At 44.3% G+C, this 22,636-nt stretch overlaps 1 protein-coding gene across 3 annotated transcripts in view; it reads right to left on the reverse strand.

Annotated features, from left to right (window-relative positions):
* Positions 1-22,636, reverse strand: part of PLEKHG1 (pleckstrin homology and RhoGEF domain containing G1) — a 91,557-nt gene that overhangs the window by 15,811 nt on the left and 53,110 nt on the right. For 2 of the 3 annotated variants that reach the window (XM_060115067.1, XM_060115068.1), the window contains exons 4-10: positions 19,520-19,566; positions 15,493-15,643; positions 12,165-12,296; positions 8,957-9,139; positions 8,771-8,866; positions 8,520-8,606; positions 2,327-2,360 (exon numbers count right to left, since the gene is read on the reverse strand). In XM_060115067.1, coding sequence (XP_059971050.1) covers positions 2,327-2,360; positions 8,520-8,606; positions 8,771-8,866; positions 8,957-9,139; positions 12,165-12,296; positions 15,493-15,643; positions 19,520-19,566 — 730 coding nt within the window. The remainder of the gene's footprint in view (positions 1-2,326; positions 2,361-8,519; positions 8,607-8,770; positions 8,867-8,956; positions 9,140-12,164; positions 12,297-15,492; positions 15,644-19,519; positions 19,567-22,636) is intronic. The other variant, XM_060115070.1, reaches the window with a different exon arrangement.

Genomic DNA, 22,636 nt, shown 5'->3' on the forward strand with positions numbered 1-22,636 from the left:
GAATGAAGTGTTCCATAACGTCTCAGAAAATGGGTAGGACTTGTTTTGGATGCCTATGGATTTATTCTTTTTCCTCAGGCATGGTAGAATCCCTCCTTCTGTAACTGGTGTCGAATATGCATCTAAGACTTTCTGTTTACTGACTACTGGAGTGTGTTAGTAGCAAGCTAGCCCACAACCCCTCCTCCAACCCTGCCCAGCAACCACCAGGCACACACAGGCACTCTTTCTCTGTACTCTCTTTTTTTTCACTCTCTGGCAGAAAGAGCTATAACCATTGGCTCTACCCTTACTAGAAAGTTAGTTCAAATGTATAGGGTGTGATAACTTCCTACTCCCACTCAGACTCACCTGCAGCTCTAAGACCCACAGTGGTCAGTCAATTCCATGAACGTAAAAATCCCTGCAGCTGAACTTGCTACCAAGGCCCCTGACAGACTGCGGCGATGGGCCACAACAGAGGCCCTGTCAAGGTAAAACCAAATGGAGGATTCCCTCTAGGTAGCAATTTTGTGAGGCATTTGTGCCCGGCGTGGCGGTGGAGGGAGGTGAGCCTTCCTGCCCCCGTGGAAGCTGTCCACCCTGGCAGCGACTCTCCATATTTTTCTAGACATGGCTCCTTTGAACATGTGATGAATAGTTTAGGTTCTCTTCCCAGAGAAGGGGTTTTCATTTTATTTCATCTAAGGGGTACACAGGTTTTGGATGAAGAAAATCTGGTCTAATCCTGAAGTACTGCAGCATCTTCAAAGACCATCTGTACCCTAAAGCCTGAGGGTAAACAATTTTAGGACATAGCCGTAGACTGGCGTTCTTCAAATTGGGGTTAAGGCTCTTCAAGGGCATCTGAAGTGCAAGAAAGTTCTGAGGATTGTTAAAGACCACATACACTTCTCCAATGTCAGAGGCCATTTGGTCCAATGGACTGGCCTACTCTGTTCACAGCCAGCAGGGACCAAAGTCAGGGTAGGGCAAGTGAAGTTATTTTCCTAGGCTGAGCTGCTCTGGCCCAGGCCTGGCCTGGCAGAGAGGCACATGGCGCCGATTAGAGGCTTCACATCATTCTGTGTGCTCACAGAATCTTAATGGTGTCCAAGAGCTAGCTCAGAGCCTGGGAATAAATAAACAGTGTTGAATGTAGCTACTCACACTGAACAGCTGACCTCTCTGGATCCCCATCTTCCTCCATCTCTTCTAATTCTCACATGCCCATCCATGACCTTGCCTTCTCTTCAGAGTGCCCATATATATTATATACATTTATAGAAGAAATAAGGGGTATATTGTACAGCGGAGGGAATATAGCTAATATTTCATAATAACTAAAACTAGAGTATAATCTTTAAAAATTGTTGTACCTGTATAACTTATATAATACTGTAAATCAACTATACCTCTGTAAAAAGAACCTTAGAGAGATTTCCACTGAATAAAATAAGCGGATTCAGAGAACACAGGGCAAGGAGCCCCAGCCCAGCTCTCTGGTGGGGATCCCCTCGCATCATTTCTCGAGATCTCATGGACATGCAGTGGGGAATCTCAGTGACAGTGGCAGTGCTCATTTTTCTACTTCAGTCATGTTTCTTTATTTCCCCCACCCCTGGAGAATTAAAAACCAGCAGGCTGGGGGGAGGGCTGGGGTAGGGTGGGGATAAGTGAATCAGTGTTTGCTCTTGGGGAAAGATTCCTCAAAAGCAAGTTATTTAGAAAGTTTTAAGTAAAAGTTTCTGTCAGACCTGGCTGTAAGTCTTGAAAGCTATTGCTTCTTTTTAAATTCTACATAATCTGGGAGATAACAAGGATGTGATAAGTGCTTCGAACAGGTCTTATTTTATAAGACCTCACTTATATTTACTCTCTGACTGCTATGAGAAGTCCAGAGACACAATAACGTATGTGGGGCAGTTGTAATTTTAAAATGTGACCTGCATCTGGAGAACCAATACCTATCTAGTTAGCGTGATTATGGCAGATAATCAACATAGATTTTCCGCTAATGGAGTGAGGTGGGAAATGCACTGTGGGACCTTCATTTTTGGTGGTGGCAGAGGTGGGGCAAGGGTGACACTGGAAGCATATCTTACATTGTGAGTTGATGCAGAGACCAGTGGCAAGCCATCGGGGAGCTCACAGATGAACCGAGACATCATGGTAGAAAGAAGCCAATGGCTTAGGAAGAGGGTATACTGTCTGCTGGCTCTGTTTGTTAAAACAGTGAATAGACAGCTGCTACTTCCTCACAATTGACATTTGCCATAAACTTGTAGAAACTTGAGAGATACAAGGAGACAATGAGATTTCAAATTGTGTAGAAAACAAAACTTACGAATGGCATCCATTTCAAGTATTGCTTGCTTGGCCTGAAAGAAAGAGGTGTAGCTATCATTGCAATGACCTTTTTTTGTTTCTTCTTTAAACTACCAATCCTAATACAGGTCTTATCCCACCTGAATGAGTGGTTTTGGAAAAGCTTAAAAAAAAAAACAAAACTCATTTCTTTTAGGCATTAACACATAGTTCAAGGGATTCCAACACATGAGCGTCCTCGTGTGGCTGGTAGATGCTGCACCGCTGGTGCCCCAGAGCTAAGCTTACAGCCCTCACCTGGAAAGAAAGAAGGAAGGGAAGGAGGGAGGGCAGGAGGGAGAGGGAAGGGGAAGGAGACACAGGCAGGGAGGAGGAGGAGGAAGGGAAGATAAGAGGGAGAGAGAGAAACTTTCACTGAAGGTTCAAAAACCTGGCTGAGCAGCGTATCAAAATCTAGATTCCTGCTACCCAACCCTAGTCTACTGAATCCAGCCCTGATCTATGGAACCAAAGGCTCAAGGGATAGGGCCTAGGATCTATACCAGCAGCCCTCCCCATATCACTGGGGCATTATAAATCTTCTGAGCTGAATGCAAAATAGTTGCTGGACACTTCCTCTGTCCTTCAAAATATTATGTGATTATCATCAGCCGACACTCCCAGCACCCCTGTACCTACCATCACTTGTGTGTGCCCTAGAATCTCCCAGAGGGGGAGAAAGAGCTGCAGTGTGGGAGAAGGACCCTGGAGGACATGGTTTGTGATCCTGGCTTTAGCACTTAACTAGGCAGGTGCTCTCACATTCCTGCATGTGCTTCTGCAACCTTAAGATGGTAAGATAGGAGCGACCTTTCAAAGTCGCTACCAGGACCAAATGACAGGCACTCAACCCAAGTTAGTTACCATTTACTCCCTCAGGGGACTGGCCCTGATGACCCTGACTCTTGCTTTCTCTGCATACTTCTCCCCGACTCAACCCCCCTACCCAGCTTCCAATCTTTATAGCTTTGAGGCTTCTTTTTGTGTAATTATTGCCATATGTTATCAATGTTTAGGGAACAGTGAAAAGATAAGTTAATGGCCTTAACATGAATCATCTTGCCTGAGGATTCAAAGAAGAAAAAAAGTAGGTAGGTTTTCTCGCCACTTTCATGTCATTTTCATTTTTCAGGGTAGTGTAATGGAACCTACAAACATTATGCTAAAAAAAACTTTAAAAATAATTTTACTAATACTTTGTCACAGTATGTGATGATATCACAGTAAAAACGTCTGGGCTCAGGGGCAACCAAAAAAAATAAATAAATAAACCCACAAAACAATGCAGTCACCTTAGTTTTGAGAAAACAAATGCTTAGATTTTTATGACACTGATATTTCTATCATACATTCAGAGTTTGAGGTTACTAGTTGAAGTTAATTTCAGACACAAACGTTAGCTCAGTTTCCGTGAAGTGCGTTGGCAGAACCATGCGAATATATGAAATGCAACAGTCTCTACCTGAACCTTATTCCCAAATAATCTGGACGAAATTTAGTTTATATACCATGTGTATAGATGGGCCATATGGCTAATTCCCAGAAAGTTTCTTGGTATCTAGAAACTTGACTTCGAGATCTCAGTATTTTTTTTTTCTTGTCTCGACATTTAATTTCAAAAAAAGTCTATTCCCACATTTTTCCACTAGGGGTCAGCCAGAGACTATCACTGAATTAAAGGAATGGAAGGAGGTCACGAGGAACCTAACCTCTACAGCTGTGTTAACAGTAGAACGGCGGTACATTTTTTGATGTTTGTTCCCATTATGTAATTCTTTTATTTGATAGGAGTAAATATAGTTTGAAAGCTTCAAGAAAATAACTTAAGAAACAGTCTTGAGAAGAGAGAAAACTTCAACTTAGTAATAATCCTGCTTAAATAAAATAGAAAATTATCGTAAGCTCAGAGTGGATAAAGTATATTAAATAAGTGTGTTTTCATTTTCTCTAGGAATTATGTGGTTAAGATCAACTTTGGATCCAGGAAGAACTGGGTTTGAATCTGGGCTCAGTCGTATACTAGTTGCATAAACTTGGGCAGTTTACTTTCCGTCTCTGAGTCTCTGTTTTTATTTCTCTAGAATGGGGAGAATAAGACCTTTCTCGTAAGGTGTTTGCCTAAGGGTGAAATAAGAATATAAAGTACTCAGCACAGTGTATGTGTGCTCAAGAAGCTGTAGCTAAAAGAAATAGAATGTTTACATCTATTTACATCTAAAAGGGTCAGGAACTTGGACCAAAAAAGCACAATTCTACTGTGACTCTGTTAACCGTTATAAAACATAAAGGGAAAACTGCTTGGAATACACACCCCTAGTGTGGGAGAAAGAGGAAGGTCTGTAAGCTCATTTCATTTTGTAATGGCCAATAACTGCTTTTCAGAAGCCCTTTGGCAGTTTTGATTTTCCCAGGGACAGGTAAACTACAGGTGGGGCAAATCAAAGACACACTGCCATTGCTCAGAAGGGCATTGCCAGTCACAAGGCCAGCAAACAAGTGACTAACCATGAAGCAAATGCAGTTGCCTCTCTGCATGAGCTACCTGACACTTCGGAACACCCTGATGAGATGCGACTCATGCTTAAGTCAAAGCACACACCTATGCACATTCATTTCCTGGGCACCGAATCACTGCTGATAGCCCCTGAGAACAAGTTTCAGATACTTTTCAAAAACTATTCAAAGAGCAAATAGACTTTCCTTTCTCAGAAATCTCAGATCTCCTTATTTTCCACCCAGTTCTACTCTCACGAGCATCATCCTATTTACGGCTCCACTTCAGTCCTCCTCGCCTGGGCACGGACCATCTCCCCACACACGCGTGGATGTCCATTCTCCACCCTCACCTTAGTTCCTCGTCACTTTACTTCTGATCACCCTTCCCTCCACTCCAGAACAGCAACACACAATCATAGCCGCCCCCAGAGCCTCATCATCGCCCAGAAGCGCCTTCCCTTTCCGCAGGACTCCACAAGTCCCCTCTTCAATTACACATCTCTGTATTTTCCATCTCTCCACCTTAACTCTTGCTGAACCAGTTCTCTGACTTATCCTTCAACCTGTGCCTATCTTCCCGGTTGGTTTCACTCTCCACTCAGCCTGGAAATCATGCTCCGTCACTGCAGGTCGGATGCTGGGTGGCACTGTCTTCCCTTGCCCACTTAACCTTCACCCTCACCACTCTGCCAGTCCTCAGCCTTGGGGAACCCACATGCGCCCCAGGGCTCCTCGACACTAGTGTTGAGTTGCTGGATCAACACACACATTCATGGTGGCCGGCTTCAGTGGGCCTAGGATCCTTTCACAGATTACTGTAGTCATCCCTACTGACTCGCTAGCTTGTGTTCTTTCTTTCTTTCTTTTTAGTTTTTGTGGTTTTTTAAAGTTATTTATTTTTGGCTGCATTGGGTCTTGGTTGCTGCGCACGGGCTTTCTCTAGATGCGGCGAGCGGGGGCTACTCTTCGTTGCGGTGTGTGGGCTTCTCATTGCAGTGGCTTCTCCTTATGTGGAGTATGGGCTCTAGGCACGTGGGCTTCAGTTGTTGTGGCTCATGAGCTCAGTAGTTGTGGCTCACAGGCTCTAGAGCGCAGGCTCAGCAGTTGTGGTGCACGGGCTTAGTTGCTCTGCGGCATGTGGGATCTTCCTGGACCAGGGATCGAACCCGTGTCCCCTGCAATGGCAGGCGGATTCTTAGCCCCTGCGCCACCAGGGAAGTCCCTAGCCTGTGTTCTTTAGCACGGGTTCTGAACCCCTCCACTTTCCCTCAGACATCCAGCCCCATCTTTGCTTCACTCACCCAGTAGAAGCTGTTACCACCAACTTCAGTGAAGGCAAACCCTTTAAGTTCCCTCAAGTCCACTTCAAAGTTGATCCTTTCTCATTTTTCTTCTCCCCCAGCTCAGGGAAGATGTTTCTGACCCTTTCCAAGACTAACCCCTATACCTACTGGTAAAGTGAATATAAATAGTGTAATTAGTGTAGAAGAGGCAAATAGATTTATTACTTTTGTATGGAGCTGCACCAATTTTTTGGTTCCTAAGACCAATGGGATTACTCCTACCCTTTAAATGTTTTCAAAAGCCATATTGCAAACATATGGAGGTGTGCATTAGCCGTTCTTGCATACGTTTTCAGTAAATAAGAAGGTTTGAGCTTCCAGCATCCAGTTCACAACCTAATGTGGGTTTTTTTTTTTTTTTTTGCGGTACGCGGGCCTGTCACTGTTGTGGCCTCTCCCGTTGCGGAGCACAGGCTCCGGACGTGCAGGCTCAGCGGCCATGGCTCACGGGCCCAGCCACTCCGCGGCATGTGGGATCTTCCCGGACCGGGGCACGAACCCGTGTCCCCTGCATCGGCAGGCGGACTCTCAACCACTGCGCCACCAGGGAAGCCCTAATGTTTTTATTAGACTGTATTTACAGTACATGCCCCCATTCCCGAAACTTGGGGGTTAAGGATGATCCTATTCTGCCATCTCCCTGGAGTCACATTCCAAGGGGTGTCCCACCTCTTATCTTTACTGTCTCCTGTTCCCTTCCCCTGTCCCCTTAGCCTACATGTCCACCATATTCTTCATGAGAGCAAAGCGTCTTGCTTTGATCTTACCTCCCCTCAAACTACCACCGTTCGTCTCTTCTGAACTTTGTTTAACAAAGAAGGCTACACCCAGTCTGTTGCTTATTTCTCCCTTTCTTGTCAACCCACTGCCCTCTCTCCCTTATCTCTTAGTTGCCAAATCTGATATCTACTTTTCTGTTTGAATCTGTCTTCCTCTCTGCAGGCTTTGAGATGGTTACTCCACTCTTTCTCAGTGACATTCCTTCGTCACCACACTTTTCTCCTTCGCTTTTCTTACTGCCTCATTTGGCTGCTCTTCCTTTGGTTCTTCTGCAAATCCCCCAACCCTTGCTGGTCACTTAGATGTTAGGATTCCCAGGGGTCCGTCTTTCCTTTACACGTTTGTGTGGGTCCTCCTATCAAATGTCGGGGCTTCGGTGACTAGCTGTGTGGAGAGACCTGCGTCTCTCCCTGCAGCTGAGCCGCCCCTGCACACGTGTCCCTGCTGCTCCCTCTCAGGCCCACCCAATCGGTCCCTCCCCTGGGCAACCCGTCTTGGAACTCACAACACCATCCTCTTGGCCCAGCTCCTGACTCATCCTTGACTTTTATTTCTCCCTCGCCTCATGCACTTGGTGGGCAAAACCCCGTCCCCTCTGCTTCCACGATGGGCTCTGTCTCTCCTCCTGTCTTATGCTCCCTGGCAGTGCCCCTCGTCTCTCTTCTAGGACACTGTGGAAGCCTGCTCATTCTTCTCCTGCCGCCACTCACACTCCACCAGCTGAACCATCACACTGTCCCAAAGTTACACTCTCAGAGCACAGGGCGGCCCATGCCACCCGCCCCCCCCCCACTCCAAAGCCTTCAGTAGTTTCCCACCACGAAAACCCAGGCTCCTCAGTGTTTGTGTTCAAAGCCCTTCAAAGGCCGGCTGACTGCTTTCCACTTTTCTAGTCTTACGTCCAACTGCATCTCCTGAGGACTAGACCTTTCCGTCCGGGCACACTCTGTGTGCTGTGAACACAGGGCCCCTGTTCACACCTTCTTGTTTTTTGTTTATGCTGTTCTCTCAGCTTGGTTTCCCTTTTTCTTTTCCCCCACTTAATAAAAAAAATTCCTCATCCTTCAAGACTGAGGAGACAGGCATTTTCCTTCCTCTCCTCACTTGACTGTAAAATCGAACACGTTATTCTTCCACAATACTTGGCTTACACCTCTATTAATTCATCATATCATTTATATGACCAGCTCCCTGGTCTGCAAATTCCTTCATGGCTGAGTCTGGGTCTTGCTTCCCACAGAGCCTCAGCACACCTTTGAATAATTCTCATAACTGCCTTTATTTTCTACTAGTTCTCTAGAAATTCCCTTACAGTCTTTGCCTTATGTTTCTTCTTTCAAGCCTCAAAAGGAACAACAACAACAAACCAAAAACTTTCCACCGAGTCTCCCTACATATGAATCTTTTCAGTACCAAGGGCTGGTTCGGTTGATCCTTACGTAGCCTGTCTCTCAACTGTCTTAATTTTGAAGATGCACATTTGCTGCCGTCAGGCTGTCTTTCTGGGATTTGAATTCCTTTCAGTTTTACTGTTTGCTGCCCTCACGGTCTTACCTTAGCTGGAATCTTCGCCGCATGATTCTCCAGGATCAGCCTCTTCAGGTGCAGAACCCACAGGCGTTTGTCTTGCTGCGACTTCGCCTACCAGGAGGAGATGTGGACAGTCATGCCACCCCACCAGTCACAAGACACAGACACTCCTAAGACCCTCCGACTGGACGGGACACACGTGGGATGGCCAGAAAGTCCTGCAAAGGCCTTCAGGCATGATGCACAAGGGCAGGGAGGCGAGGGGGTGCTGGTACCTGCACGGTGTGCTGCAGCTTGGGGTTCTGGTAGTGGAAGACGCTGAAGCTGAGGGGCTCCTTTGGAATCACTTCCACCAGCATGAGGTTGCCGCACTGGAGGGGCGGGCAGAGAGGGGGAGGCAGGCTCGCAAGAGGATGGAACCAGCGCCCCAGTCCTCGCCCGGCACCTCTATTCGGACCTACCAGGATGTGAGCTTTGTACGTAAACGTGTCATCTCTCTTCTTGGTGATGAGAAGCAGCTTGTCAAAGAGGAAGAGTGTCCGCTCATTCTTGGCCCGCTGGAGGCGGAAGGTCCCCTCAAGAACTAGCTCCCCGTAGCTGGTCAGGTCTGGCCCCTTCCAGTTGGTGAGCAAACTCTGTATCTCCTGAAACAGTGAACGTTCCCTGTGATTAAACAGGAGGTGGGAAGGCAAGACGGCGAAGACACAGGGGCCCATTTAAAAAATTTTTTTTTAATTTTTTTGCAGTACGCGGGCCTCTCACTGTTGTGGCCTCTCCTGTTGTGGAGCACAGGCTCCGGACGCGCAGGCTCAGCGGCCATGGCTCACGGGCTCAGTCGCTCCGCGGCATGTGGGATCTTCCCGGACCGGGGCACGAACCTGTGTCCCCTGCGTCAGCAGGCGGACTCTCAACCACTGCACCACCAGGGAAGCCCGGCCCATTTGTTGAGCCTCAAGAATGGTGTCTAAATACCTGCGACAGGGTCTAAGGGCCCTGCGTGGTGTCTGATGTGTCTGCTTTCCATGACATAAATCTGCATTTACGGCTGGTGTCACTTAAGGGTTAACAGAAATGAATCAAGTTGTTAACTGACGGGTTGCCAATGACTTCTTTCCATCCCTCCACAATCCCTCTACTGAGGCAGTGGAATTGTCTTTCAAAAGCCAGGTAAAGAGGCTGCTGGTGTGTGGCCTTCTCAGGGCTCATGATGTGCTCACCCCCATTCTCTGGACGAACACCTTCAGAGCTACTGACCTGAAAAACCTCTTTCCAGAAATTGAACTCACACCACATATAAGTAACGCAAAATGAAAGCCTGAGGAAAATCACACAAGATACATCTTCTCAGAAATTTCCTGATATTAATCCCATTCATCTGGGGAAAGGAAATGAATGTTTCTTCACCACTGTGTTTTTAATGGAACTTCATAAATATCGATAGCATGACTTTGAAGTTTCTTTAGGATTTATTGTACATCCCTATCAACGTTTTTAAAGGAAGCTGATGTTGTTATTTTGGAAAAATGAAAACATTCACAAACAGCACTTAATTAAGCAGCCCATAAAACCACTTAAAACTTCATTGGTTGAAGGTAGAAATGGATAGAAATGGAGGTAAGTCTGAGCCAGAGCCTGATTTAGTGGTGTCTTCAGACTGCTAGACAGACTCTTAAGCTATGAAAAACTAGTCATTTAGCCATTTCTGAATATCTAACACACATTATGTCTGACGTTATACCACAAAACACTTGAATGATGAAGAATAAAACCTTTCTTACTGCTACACAAAGCAGATATGGCCTGGAAGATTAGAATGTCCTCTTCCTTTGGACTTCCCTGGTGGTGCAGTGGTTAAGAATCTGCTTGCCAGTGCAGGGGACACAGGTTCGAGCCCTGGTCCAGGAAGATCCCACATGCTGCAGAGCAACTAAGCCCGCACGCCACAACTACTGAGCCTGCGCTCCAGAGCCCGCGAGCCACAACTACTGAGCCCATGTGCCACAACTATTGAAGCTCACATGCCTAGAGCCTGTGCTCTGCAGCAAGAGAAGCCACCACAATGAGAAGCCCGTGCACCGCAACGAAGAGTAGTCCCTGCTCGCTGCAACTAGAGAAAGCCCGTGCGCAGCAACAAAGACCCAACGTGGTCAAAAATAAATGAATAAAAAAATTAAAAAGAATGTCATCTTCCTTTGATTTTTGATAGTCAACTGCATCATACCACACTCTGGCTGCCTACAGATGAAACCTAGAGGTTTTTTTGTTTTTTTGGGTTTTTTTGGCTGCATTGGGTCTTCACTGCTGTGCTACTTCTAGTTGCGGCGAGTGGGGGTTACTTTTTGTTGCGGTGCACGGGCTTCTCATTGTGGTGGCTTCTCTTGTTGCAGAACATGGGCTCTAGGCGTGTGGGCTTCAGTAGTTGTGGCACGTGGGCTTAGTTGCTCCATGGCATGTGGGATCTTCCAGACCAGGGCTCGAACCCATGTCCCCCTGCATTGGCAGGTGGATTCCTAACCACTGTACCACCACGGAAGTCCCAAAACCTTGAGTTTTGTTCGGAGGTATGGCCTGAAGAGCACAGCTCTTTTCCCTCCTGAGTCAGATGTAGGTGCTTTGCATAGCATGGAGTCACCCTGGGCTTTGCTTTTACTCCAGGGGCAACAAGGAGCTTAGGACTAGCCTCTGGGCCCACGTGACCTTTTGTTTTTAAATAATGCATCTTTTGAGATGCCAAGGACATGACTGCCGACTTAGCATCTATCCAAAGTTCCCAGGAATTTAGGGCTCAAAATGTTGACAATGGAAGGGACCTTAGTAAACGTGTCTTATTTTAAAAGTGAGGAATCTAAAATGCAGTGCTGAGTCTCCTCCCCAGTGAAACTGCCAAGGACCTGGTTTCAGACTTAGCTCTCCTTCCTGTGAGTCCCCTGTCCCATCACCACCTGTTCGCCACCTCATGATTTTGCATGAACTAGTGAGAGAGGAACAGAGGCTTAAAACCCCTTTAAACAGTTTGGAGGGCTTCCCTGGTGGCGCAGTCATTAAGAATCCGCCTGCCGATGCAGGGGACACGGGTTCGAGCCCTGGTCCAGGAGGATCCCATGTGCTGCGGAGCAACTAAGCCCGTATGCCTCAACTACTGAGCCTGCGCTCTAGAACCCGTGAGCCACAACTACTGAAGCCCGCGTGCCTAGAGCCCATGCTCCGCAACAAGAGAAGCCACCACAATGAGAATCCTGCGCACCGCAACGAAGAGTAGCCCCCGCTCGCCACAACTAGAGAAAGCCCGCGCACAGCAACAAAGACCCAACACAGCCCAAAATAAATAAATTTATAAAAACATAAAGCAGTTTGGAGAGAGTTGCTTTCAGCAAGAATTGCTTATTGGTAATTAATATAAAATAAAGCCTTGGGAGACTCAAATTTTTAATTTGGGTCACGGAAGGGGCTATGAGCAAACTATTAGTTTGAACGTTACAATGTACCTTTCTCTTTAATAGCCAGTAAACAATGATTGGTATTATCGATGTCCTGATCTTTTCTCAAGGAGATCTATGATGAAGGCCATGAATGACGTGCAACACTGAACAGCCTTAATATCTGATTTGGGAAACGATAACAAGTCATAGGGCCGCAGCCCCACCAGGCACTGTCGCCCTGAGGCCTCACCTGTAACCGGACGGCGTGTTCATGCTTCCGCTTCATGTCGTTGATGTGCCAGGCTACTCGCTGCATCGTGTCTATAGCATCAAGCACCACATCGTAGCCTTCTGTGTCCTTGTCAAGGTGATTTTCTATTTCCTTTAAAAAAACCAAAACACCCAACCCTAGTTATTTTCAAAATTTTTTTCTTATATACTCAATGAAACAAAAGGTACTTCTGTGATTAGTTTCTCATTTTATTTTTGCTTATTTACACACTATCATCTTTCCTTAAGATTCTGAGATAACTACCAGAAATACCTACAACAAAATGGTAAGATACGAATAAGAATGGAGCTAGGAAAAATAGAAGTCGATGAGAATTGCACAAGGAGGAACCTGACAAGGAGGATGAAACAAAACAAGTATACAGGCCATTAAGTCTCACAGAGATATTAGAGTGATTATAATAGATAAGAGAGTTGATATTATAGTTGGAGATTTCTGAACTTCCTGGTGGCCAGTGTAGTACAGTTCTCAGTAATATGGTTCTCCCTCTTACTACATAGGAAACATAATTTTTTTTTTCTTCCAGAGGAAGCAAAACTAACACACAGGGCTTAATATGTAATGGCCTCAAAACAAAGCAAAACAAAAAACAATGAATATTATATTAAAAAAAATACCTATACAGCAAGACATTTTCATGTAGTCAAGGCTTTAAAGCCTTTAAAGCCTTTCACTAGTTCATGAAATTCACTAAAGATAATCCTTCAGAGTGCTGAGAGATATCTCATGGTTCAAGTATTCACTCTCTGATGGTCAGAAGGATGTAACACCAGCACTTATCTGAGCCCTGGAGTTCCACAATCCCAGGGAGATGAGAAGGGGACACGATTATAATCTAATTCTTTTAAGTATATAAGACACATGTCCCTAGACTCCTATGAGACTAAGGATAGGGCCTATTGCATAGTTCCTTTAGTCCTTTATCTTCTCAACAGTGCCCACCAGAGAGCTGGGTGGTAAATAAACACTTATTTAATTGAAGCTGTATTGTCTTCAAAGAGCAACAATAAGTTTTAAGTATCTAAAATCCAATGTAAGTATCTAAAAGAGTAAGAAGATATTATAGTCAATTAGACTGTTCCTATGACACTTATCATGCAGAGATGTTAAGCTCAAGGGTGGAGGTTGAATATAATGGTATAAATTATGAAGATTAGTTCCCTTGTTTTTTAGTCACACTTTGTTTACTTTTACTGAATCCTCAAATTTTCCATCCAGCTAGAAACTGGAAAGGAATTTACATTTTCTTTCTGCACTCAGACTCAGCTGTTAGAAAGGTCCTATGAAACTGTATCACTAAACTAACAACTCCCAGGTAAGTTCAAGATCAAGAGAAAACTTTAAAAAATAATCATTTCTTCTTTTAGTCTGAGAGGCAATCCTGTTCATCAACAGACAGACTCAGAAGTACAGAGTGTATTTCTGTGGGGATTTTCACGGGTGGCTACACAACTTTGAAGTGATGTGCACGATATAGAAGGAACACTCTAAACCAACTATAAAAGCAAAAATACTCCAGGCAATTAGTTTTAAATTAATCTAACCACTGTTCTTCCCTTTTATCTTCACTATCAGCTGTTACGAGCTGAATGTTTGTGCCCTCCACAAATTCTTATGTTGAAATCCTAACCTTTAATGTGCTGGTATTAGGAGGTAGGGTCTTTGGAGCTGGTTAGGCCACGAGGGTGGAGCCCTCGTGAATGGTGTTAGTGCCCTCATAAAAGAGAGCCCAGAGAGCAGTCTTGCCTCTTTCCACCATGCGATGAAATGAGGAGAAGAAGGCACTGTGCAACCCAGAACTCAACCATGCTGGCCCCTTGATCTTGGACTTCAGCCTCCAGAACTGTGAGAAATAAATGTTTGTTGTCTAAGCCACCCAGTCTATGGTATTTTGTTATAGCAGTGTGAATTAAGACACCAGCTTTTAATTTAGAGGGTAAGGGCTATTCTTCCTAGCAGTTAACTTTTTGTAAGAATCTTGACTTGTTATATCTGACACGCTTATGTAACGGAGGTCCGAGACTTTTCTTTTGATTGACTTACTGTCTAGAAAGCCATAAAGAGAGATTACTGGGACACACTAGTTTTAAATGCCATATTAGCAGAGTCCAGCAAAGATCTATCCTGGGAAAGCTATTATTTTTTAAAGAATTATTTCGACACTGATTTAGTAAATTAATCCCACTAAATTTAGAGGTCATTAAAACCAATCGAACAGTTAAAGTAATATCCCTGATGTGGCTTCACAGGATGCAAGATTCTCCCAAGATGAGCCAGGCAGGCAAAAAGACAAGGCTGAGACATTTCTGGTAAAGTTGGACCATAAAGAGTTCTTAAAATTTTAAATGCATATGAACTGAGCAACCTTGGAATGCCTATCCAAGTTAGAAACCTGGAATCATTTAAAAAGTGATACACGTAAATTGCAGGCATGTTGATATACATAGGAGCTCTGGATTTAAATCTTTTTTAAAAAAGATTTTTAATGCAGTATTAAAAATAATAAAATAAAAATAATAGCTCATTTTTATTGACCGCCTGCGAGGCACCAGGAATGTGGGAAATTTACAGGATTTGAACCCGGGCCATCTTGCCCCAGAGCCCTGCTCCCAACCTCTCTGCTATCCTGTCTTTCTCAAGTTGCAAAGGCAATCAATCCTACTCATAGAATGAAATTACTTTCAAGAACACTATTTCCCATTTTTATCAGCTTCCTTAGAAGATAAGAAATGAGAATGTATGAGAGCCATGTCTACTTTTGTTTCTAAGGTTTCCTTGAATTTTGTACAAATCATGGGACACGATACAAAGAAAACAGACCCCGAAGTGATGGGAAGCCCAGCTCGAAGATCATTCATCATGCTGCTCATCTGTCTTCTTCCCTTTCAGCTCCTTCTGGTTGCCCCTACACAAGCCAATCTATGACAAACAGCTCTACCCTCCCAACTGCCTACTGAATCCGGGCTCACGGAAATAAAATAAAACCTAACAAAAAGATCTGTTGTTCATGAATGATAGCTCCCTGCCTGAAACTGTCACTCCTAAGCCCTATCACCATCAGAGCCAAAATGAATCTTTTTACTTGGCTGTTGTCAATGAGGTTGCAAGCCTAGAATATAAATATCTCTAATTCCTCAAAGCAGATTAGTCAGTTGTAAAGTATGAGTGTGGAAAATGTTTCCATATGTCCACAGCTTTTTCTGATTTTTTTTTTCTCTTAAACTTAACATATACACACAAAATCCCCATCCCCTAGAAAGTCCTTCAAGCGCAGGCAGAAACTTACATGCAAAAGGAGATGATACTTGAGAATCCGCTGAACTGGTTTCAAGAGATAGGACCCCAGAGGCAGTGAGTGTTTCAAAGTTTCCTGACGTTCCCTGAAGAATTTGGCCAGCATCTTGTTCCTCATGCACTCTGTTAGCACAGCCACGGATCTGCAAGAAGAAGAAATAGTTTAAAATCTAAATTGTAACGCTTAACAGGAGTATTCAAGTTTTAAATGCTGGAAGTGTGTTGATAACTTATAACAGGTAAGAGCTAGAGAAGCTAGAATGCTTCTGGGCAGGTTAAGAAAAGGTGTCCCTCTGGGTGGGTGAATTAGAAAAAGACACTATAAGAAGGTAGTAAAACATGGACACATGGCATCTAAGCAGTAAGCTCCTTCCTCCAGGGAGATGCTGCCCCTGCCAAGACACAGGGCTTTGCAAAGGGGATTTAAATTGGACGTTAGCCCCTAATTATGCCCCATCTTGGCATCTTTGTGCAGTGCTCAAATACACATCTGTGTTCAGTTTTCAAGTTAGATTGCAAGGAGTGGGCACCTTTATACTAAACAAAAGGAGTGCCTTCTTCTCAGTAGATCCAGCCCCGTGCGGACGTTTGCCATCCTCTCTGCCGGTTGCCTTTAAATAAATGCACAAAGTGCGTGACATTATGTGCAGGTCTTTGGAGACCTCATCCCCCGAGGAACTTTCCTTTGAGAATCTCTGAACAGATCCTTCTTTCCACCGCCAAGTGTCTCTCCTCATTCTAAATTCAGCTTTTGAAACAGTTGGATAACCTTGGTCCTTAAGGAGCGTGCCTTACAGAGCATATTAGAAAAAGTTGGTCAGAATTCTTCCTCCACCTCAGCTCCCCTAGAGGCAAACATCCTAGAGGGATGGTCAAAACCATGTTCATATCTTATACATAAAGCAAGCTGGTGGGCTTGTATAGTTGCACATACACACGTAAATTAAAATCTTATGGTCTCATAACTTAGAAGGAAGCAGGTGGAAGTAATTTCAGCCCCTTCCTCCCCAACTCAGTAATATGTTTTCAGAATTAATTTAGAAAAACGGAGCCAAACAACAAAATAAAACTCCTTGGAAGGAAGTGACATGGATGGAGGTCTCCTAATTAAGCGATCAGAATCCCTTCTGTGCCTGATTGCTTGGAGAAATATCTCTGTTCAAATGGTTTTATTTTTCCCTTAAGATTTCCAAACTATTCTTCATCATGTAACCTAGGGACTTTTCTAAGGTTCTTTAGAGTCAGACTCAGCTGCCCACTGGCCTTCTAACCATCTGAAGTTTTGAGTTCTTGCCCAAGGGTAAGACACCTGCAAGAAATCCTGAGCACACTGAACTCCGGATTCAGGCCACTGGGAGACATCCGAGGACAATGACCTGAGCGGGTCTGTGCTTCTCCCTGGGGACAAGAGGGAGGGCTTGTGCCTCTTCCCAGCAAAGTCACTGGGGCATGACTGGTATGAAGAAAGACATCTGTCAAGGTGTGCAGGCGACATTTAATATCACCAGCCTGAATCCAAAGGGGAAAGACGTGTTGTCAGATGGGCTGAAACACCTAGCGCTCATGGCTTGTGAAGACGGGGGCGGGAAATCTCGGGCCTCAGAGAGCAAACTGATGGGAGGCAAGGGGACAGGAAGAAATTTTTCTATGAATATGAAAACCACACAATTGGGCAAGAACCGGATGTGCCCACTTCACTGAGGGGGGCTGGGGAGCAGTTCCCTGCTAACACGTTTCTTTCCTTCTGCAAAGTCAGACCCAAGATAAAAAACACTTCCTCCTGGAAACTGTCCGGATTTCTCCTTGCTGGGACTTACTCCTCCTTTATCTCATGCATCTTTAGCTTCTATTACATATGACTGAGTTGGTACTACATTGACTTGTATTCATTGATTTGATCTTTCCTAACGGCTGTTCCACTATTGCATTTGGTTCAGTTCCGACTCTCAAAACAATATAAACTGCTAGAAGGCAAGGGATATTCGTTCCTATTTCCTGCCAGTGTACACCAAGCTTGGACTTGTGCCCTATGAAGGACAGCCTCTCAAAGATGTCCTGCGCAAATGACTGTGCCTATCCCCTGACCCTAAAGCAGTCTAGTTTATAAAAGCTGCCTTCATTTTGTGCCCTCTGTTCTTATTACTGTCAGAAAATTCTTAACATAAACTTCCAAAATTGCAAATACAGAAGATATTTCTTCAAATGACAAGTTTATAATGAAATTTACACAGACATAATCCTCCAAACAAGCCCCTCTAGCATCTTAGATCCTGATAATTGGGTCCAGAATTTTGTTGATTCTTCAGAGTTGGAATGCTTTTTCCTTTCTCACAGGAGGAAGTTTTGTGGAGAAGTTGAGGGCTGATTCTTTGATTTCTCTGCATTAGGGTGTGGTGCAACACTGGCTTTTAGCACAAGGACCATAGCTTTAGTTGGGGCAACCTACAATTTCCTGATATCTTCAGGAGAGAGGTGGAAACAACATTGCTTAAGTGAAACTGTGTAAACTGTGGGTAGGTCTACAGATAAGGATATGAATAAATGTACTAATCTGCATGTGGGGTGTTGTTCTGTTTTGTTTTTAGGGAAACCTGAGAAAAGCGTGCTTGACCCCCAACCAAATAAATCACCATAGCATGATATCCTGACCAATATTTAGAGGAGGAGATGAAAATCCTCCAGTGGAAAGTATTTTGCCTTCAGTAAGCCTGAGCCTCTGGCTTCATGTCTTTTAATCCACACTGGCTTTCCAGGGCCACCCCGAAGCAGGAATGACCCGCTTGCTGTTCCCGAACACAGTGACACAAGGGGCTCAGTCTACTGGCTTCTCTTCTAGGTGGACCCCATCACCCACGTTATCCTTAGGGACATGTCTCTACCGAGACTGGCTACAGAGCAGATAAAATCCCCCGAGCTCTCTTCCCGGTTCATCCCTAACATAACCACTCAAGTCCTGCTAGTCACGTGGGCAAACAGACAGTAGAAAGGCATGGGGTGAGGGGAATCACAAAGCTTCAGAAACTTTACAAGGATGTAGTAGCATGAGGTTTGAGGCTGGACCAACTTTGGTTCAAATCGCAGCCAGATTTGGTCACTTACCAGCTATGTGACCCTTGTAAAATCACTAAACCTGTTGGAGGCTCAATGATTTCATCCATGCAGTGGGGATGGGGCAGGGATGGTGATGAGCTAGGACTTGCTGAGGACCCATCAGGGGCCAGGCACTGTGCTGTCCGTGTGTTCTCTGTTTTCTGCTTGTCTTCAATCCCTCAATATCTCTAGATGCCTGGGAAAACTAAAGTCAACCACATTTTGTATTTACAGGATTGAGCACAGTACTTAGAAATCAATAAGTGCTCAATAAATGTCTTTTGCAGAAAAAAGACTTTCCTACAGGGTGAGCTGTGGTCTTAGGCCTGACTCCCTTACTGAAATGGTCGTTATATTGGCCAGAGGCTGCTCCCTAAACGGTCCTCTTGCTGACACCCCCAGTGTGAGCAAAACTGAAGCAATGATCCAGGTGAGATGATGAGTCCTCTTTTCTCACATAAGCTCATCATGTTCCTTCCTTTCTCTGAACTCCATAAAACTTTACGTAGTTCCTAAAATTTATATGGCAAAAATATAACATATTTTATCCCCAGCTAGATGACACAAACTCACTAGCAGTGCATCCCATACATATTCTTTAAAACGTGGCACATATACAAAAGGGTTAATAGATAAGACTTCTAGCCAAACACAGTTGGTTTACTTAGTTTTCCACTGAGGGAAACCTAACAATCTTTTTGGTCTCCTTTAAGGTCTTTCACAATTTTTCCCTGTGTTGGCTCTGCTAGGGAGTCCCTAAGCCTGAATGGATCAGTAACTGGGTACCCCTGTGGTCCGTTCTCAGCATGTTTGCAGTTTTCCCACAGTACTCAGCGCAGCGCCAGGCACATAACGCCTACCGACCACATACACTGCTCGGACTGACTTAAAACAATATGAAGATATTCCTGCACATTCACAAGGCGTACCTCGGATAGTTAGTGCAATACTGGGTGTAAATGTGGAACTCTTCACTCTGCAAGGAAACAAAAGAAATTTTATGGGCAAAAAACGCAGAGACAACAACAATCAATTACAAAGAAAAGATATATCATTCATACCTTTAAATTTGTTCCTGTAACCACACTGGCTCCTGAGCCCCTGTGGCAATCATCCGTGCCTTTTTATCTACCTTGGGTTATACCTAGAATCCACGTGCACTTGAACTCATCTGAGTTCATTAAACACTTACTGAGCATCCGCTGTGTTAGCTGAATCTGAAGGCAAATAGGAAGAGGAAGACAATAGGGTTTCTGCCCCCAGATGCTCATGGTCCTCTGGGGGATTTGCAGTGGGAGAGAGAAATATAGGTAGAAAATGTAAATATCATGTGATCAGAACATGTTGGAGGCATGTGTAGCGCACAAGAAAGCCGCTGCACACTTTCAAGCCCTGTGTGTGCAGTTCTCTCTGCCCACTGTCTTTCCCACCTTTTTCATCGGATAGTTACTAGGCACCACTTGACATTGAATTGAGGCTTTATTTCCTCTAAGGGGACTTCCTGAGTCCTTGGGCCGAGCCCACTGCTCCTACTTGGGACCTCACAACACCCAAGACCAGCCCATCTCGCAGCATTTGCCGAATGATAATGACATTTTCTGCATGTCTGTCTGTCTCCCACTCTACGCTGTGAATTCCTGCAACAGGGGGCCCTACTGTGTTCATCTGGCACATAATGTCGGCTGAAGTACTGAATCCCCATCTCTCCTATGAAGCTGAAAATTTTTTGAGAGCAGGATCCAAGTCTACTCACCTGTATGCATCCAGCGTTGCAGCAATGCCTCAAATGCTTAAATATTTGGCTAACTAATGGGGGCTTCTTGCCTTTTGCTATGATCGTATTCCAGGTTCCCTCATCAACAAATTCTAGACATAATATCATTTAACTTATACAAAAAAAAAAAAAATAAAGGTCATGAAGAACCTAGGGGCAGGACAGGAATAAAGACGCAGATGTAGAGAATGGACTTGAGGACACGGAGAGGGGAAACAGTAAGCTGGGACGAAGTGAGAGAGTGGCATGGACATATATACACTACCAAATGTAAAACAGATAGCGAGTGGGAAGCAGCCACATAGCACAGGGAGATCAGCTCGGTGCTTTGTGACCACCTAGAGGGGTGGGATGGGGAGGGTGGGAGGGAGGCTCAAGAGGGAGGGGATACGGGGATGTATGTATATGTATAGCTGATTCACTTTGTTATACAGCAGAAACTAACACACCATTGTAAAGCAATTATACTCCAATAAAGATGTTTAGAAAAAAAAAAGTAGATATCTCTAATAGGAGGACTTTTAAAAAGAAGCATCGCCGCAATGCTATTATCATATTTACATAATTCCATGGGAAGGACTGGGAGGTTGGGATTAGCAGATGCAAACTATTACATATAGGATAGATAAACAAAAAGGTCCTGCTGTATAGCACAGGGAACTAAATATTCGATATCCTGTGATAAACCATAATGGAAAAGAATATGAAAAGAACAGATATATGTATAACTGAGTCACTTTGCTGTACAGCAGAAATTAAACACATTACAAATCAACTACACTTCAATAAAATGTAAAATAAATAAATAATTCCATACTATCATGAGGGTTTGTCATCAGTATTCCTATTTTCTTTTTTTTAAATTATAGTTTGCTGTTTGCTTTGGAATCCAAATAACACCCGCACACAGCAACTTGATATTGTTGATATCTCTTAAGTCCCTTCTAATCTATAAATTCCCCCTCTTATTTTCCCCTTGCAATTAAGTTGAAGAAAAACCAGATGGTTTGTCCTGCAGAGTCTCCCACAGTCTCAGTTTGCTGATCACATCCCTATGGCTTCCTTTACTGTGTTCCCCCGTCCTCCATGCTCTTTGTGGTTTAGGAGAGGTTTGATCAGATTTAGGTTTCATAATTTGGCCCGAGTACATCATAGGTTAGACTATACTTAAATCGGGAGACACATGATGTCTGGTTCTCTCTTTCTGTGATGTTAATAACCATTGGTGGGCTTCCCTGATGGTGCAGCGGTTAAGAATCTGCCTGCCAATGCAGGGGACACGGGTTCGAGCCCTGGTCCGGGAGGATCCCACAGGCTGCAGAGCAACTAAGCCCGCACGCCACAACTACTGAGCCTGCGCTTTAGAGCCCACGAGCCACAACTACTGAGCCCGCGCACCTAGAGCCCATACTCTGCAATGAGAAGCCACCACAATGAGAAGCCCATGTGCCACAATGAAGAGTAGCTTCCGCTCGCCGCAACTAGAGAAAGCCTGCATGCAGCAACGAAGACCCAACGCAGCCAAAAATAAATAAATAAAATAAATTTATATAAAAAAATAACCATTGGTAATTATTGCCTAGATCTGTTAATTCATAAGGAGTTACAACATGGTGATATTTCTATTCTACTATTCTGTCTTCATTTATTAGCCAAAATCTTTCCAAAAAAGGAACTGCCTTAGACTGGTTACCCTGCAGTTTGTGTATGGGAAAGGTATGGGAAAGGCAGGATAAATGCTTGATTCTTTTCCTTGATTTTCAAAGTAATGCATCAGTTCTCTAACATCCTGCAAAGGGCTTGGGTGTATATATATATAATCACTGTGATTTCATGAATATAAACATATTTCATGATTTTCAGTTGTTTTCAGTTAGTTATCTTTACTGATGCTCAAATGATCCCATCTTTGCCCAGTAGGAGCCTCTTCTTGAGTATTCGTGACCTACAGCCTCCAGTTGCTTCCTTGTTTTCTGATGTGACAAGATGTTCCAGACCATCTTGTATATTTACTTCCCTACACTCACTCCTCGCAGAGCCCTGATTCCTTTAGGTAGGAAGTAGTATGTGGAAACCACAATCTGAGTTTTAGGGATGCTCTTGCTACTAGGTTAATTATTATTCCTAGGCCTTTTCAGTGGACAAAGCTAGGAATATGGTGTTTTTTTAAAGCTAAAATACATGCTTAGTTCATACTAATTCTTGTAATTCAGATTCAGGACCACAGTGTTTTTAATTAGCCTCATTCTTACTCTGTATTTTCTTTCTCTTG

This window comes from Mesoplodon densirostris, chromosome 12, assembly GCF_025265405.1.
Source record: "Mesoplodon densirostris isolate mMesDen1 chromosome 12, mMesDen1 primary haplotype, whole genome shotgun sequence".
NCBI lineage: Eukaryota > Metazoa > Chordata > Mammalia > Artiodactyla > Ziphiidae > Mesoplodon > Mesoplodon densirostris.